The sequence below is a fragment of the Galeopterus variegatus genome, unplaced genomic scaffold (assembly GCF_000696425.1).
Source record: "Galeopterus variegatus unplaced genomic scaffold, G_variegatus-3.0.2 Scaffold1230, whole genome shotgun sequence".
In the NCBI taxonomy this organism is placed as follows: domain Eukaryota; kingdom Metazoa; phylum Chordata; class Mammalia; order Dermoptera; family Cynocephalidae; genus Galeopterus; species Galeopterus variegatus.
This window is the reverse complement of record NW_007727341.1, coordinates 534,415-536,174: the sequence shown is the minus strand read 5'-3', so window position 1 is coordinate 536,174 and position 1,760 is coordinate 534,415. Positions and strand designations below refer to the sequence as shown.

Genomic DNA, 1,760 nt, shown 5'->3' with positions numbered 1-1,760 from the left:
TCCCGGTCCGGTACGGGGGCAACACTGAGGGTTGTGATCCATTGCCGGACACGAAAAAAGATAAAAAGGAAAAAAAAAAAAAAAGAATATTACACATGGGGTAGTAGATGTTGTAATTTTTTTTTTTTTTTTGTAATTTTTAAAATCAGAACCAATTCCTCCCCATTTATGAGCAAAGAAGCATGAGCTATTTTATTACAGCCCAACTCGAGATGAAGATATCCATGGCTATGGAGTAAAACTTTGCTTGTATTTTAGACCTACAAATATGTTGTGTATATTGATTTATAAGACTGTGGAGCCATTTGCCATCTTGCAGCCAGCATAAATTTGCTATTTTGAATGGTTTCTGGTTTGGTGGATATTACCTTAAATTAATGCTTACAACATGTCATTTAAAAGCATTTTAAAAATCAATTTTTTGTAGATAAAAGCTCTATAATTGATGAGTGTTATTTGTGATTTTTTTCAATATTTAGACCACATGGCTTTAAGTGCAGCTAAAAGATGTTTTGTTTGGTTTTGTTTTTTTCTTTTCTTCCACAGGTGTATTTGTGCTGATGGGTTTGAAGGAGAAAATTGTGAAGTCAATGTTGATGATTGTGAAGATAATGACTGTGAAAATAATTCTACATGTGTTGATGGAATTAATAACTACACATGTCTTTGCCCACCTGAGTATACAGGTATGAAGAGTAGTAAATATACCTTCAATCTATGTATCCGTTTCAAAGCATCATTGGCACTATGTTATATTGGTTTATTGAACCATTTTATTATTTAATAACTGTTAGGTATTTTGGAAATTACATGTAATGCACATAACAGAAGGACTTAAAGATGGTTTCAACCAACCAAATAAAAGACCCAGCATGCTTAGTTCAAACACATGCATCTATCATAAAGTCATGCTATCTAGCAAAAAAAACCCCAGCTATCATGCTGAAGCTTCTAGTCCCACAAATCAATGGCATTTGTGTGCAAACCAACCCATCAATACATATGTGAAAAGAGGGCATTTCTTTACATAACAAAACATAATTAATCATTTGAGATTACTCATATTCATACTTGTTTCTTCAGTAGTGATTGTTTGCATTTAGTAACCTATGTCCTTCAAAATATAACTCAGTCAGGAAGATATTGACCGTCTTGGATAATCTTATGAGACCATCCCCTTTTTTTCTGACATTTTGTCTCTTTGGGTGATAAATCTTATAAAACTATCCAAATCACTAAACTTCCTCTCTATTCAAACCATTTGCTATAAACTCAACATCAAGTGCATGACTTGTCAATTTTGTGAGAACATCTGTTTGATTTTTGTGGCTATGAATAAGAAACTTCATAGTTATTAATCTTTTTTTCCCTAATAAATCACTTAAAGTTGATAGAGATAAAGAAAATGTTACACATTTTATTCATAAGAAAAAATGAAGTAGATCCTATTGCTCTATTAAAAGTTACCATTTTCATTTTTCTGAGTGCTTTTCATTAATTATATTTATTACCATATAATATAATACATAGTTAAGGATATCAAAGGGTGAAATAATTATGTAGGCGATTGAAGTTAACATCTCTAAAAGTGAAAGAAGAACAGTCATCCGTATAATTAAATTTTCCCTTAACTTGTTGGATTTTACTAAGTACTTTTCTTGATGGAAAAATACTAGATAGAATAATGAGATTTTGTTTTGGCAATCCAGATCTGTTTAAGTGCCTCCGAGACTGCCTTTCCATGGTCTGATTTTTTTTTT

At 31.5% G+C, this 1,760-nt stretch overlaps 1 protein-coding gene across 1 annotated transcript in view; it reads left to right on the top strand.

Annotated features, from left to right (window-relative positions):
* The window catches only part of SLIT2 (slit homolog 2 (Drosophila)), a 161,771-nt gene that overhangs the window by 117,377 nt on the left and 42,634 nt on the right, over nucleotides 1–1,760 (top strand). Inside the window, 1 exon segment of the mRNA XM_008575750.1 lies at nucleotides 547–686. Within this exon segment, the coding sequence (XP_008573972.1) occupies nucleotides 547–686 (140 nt within the window).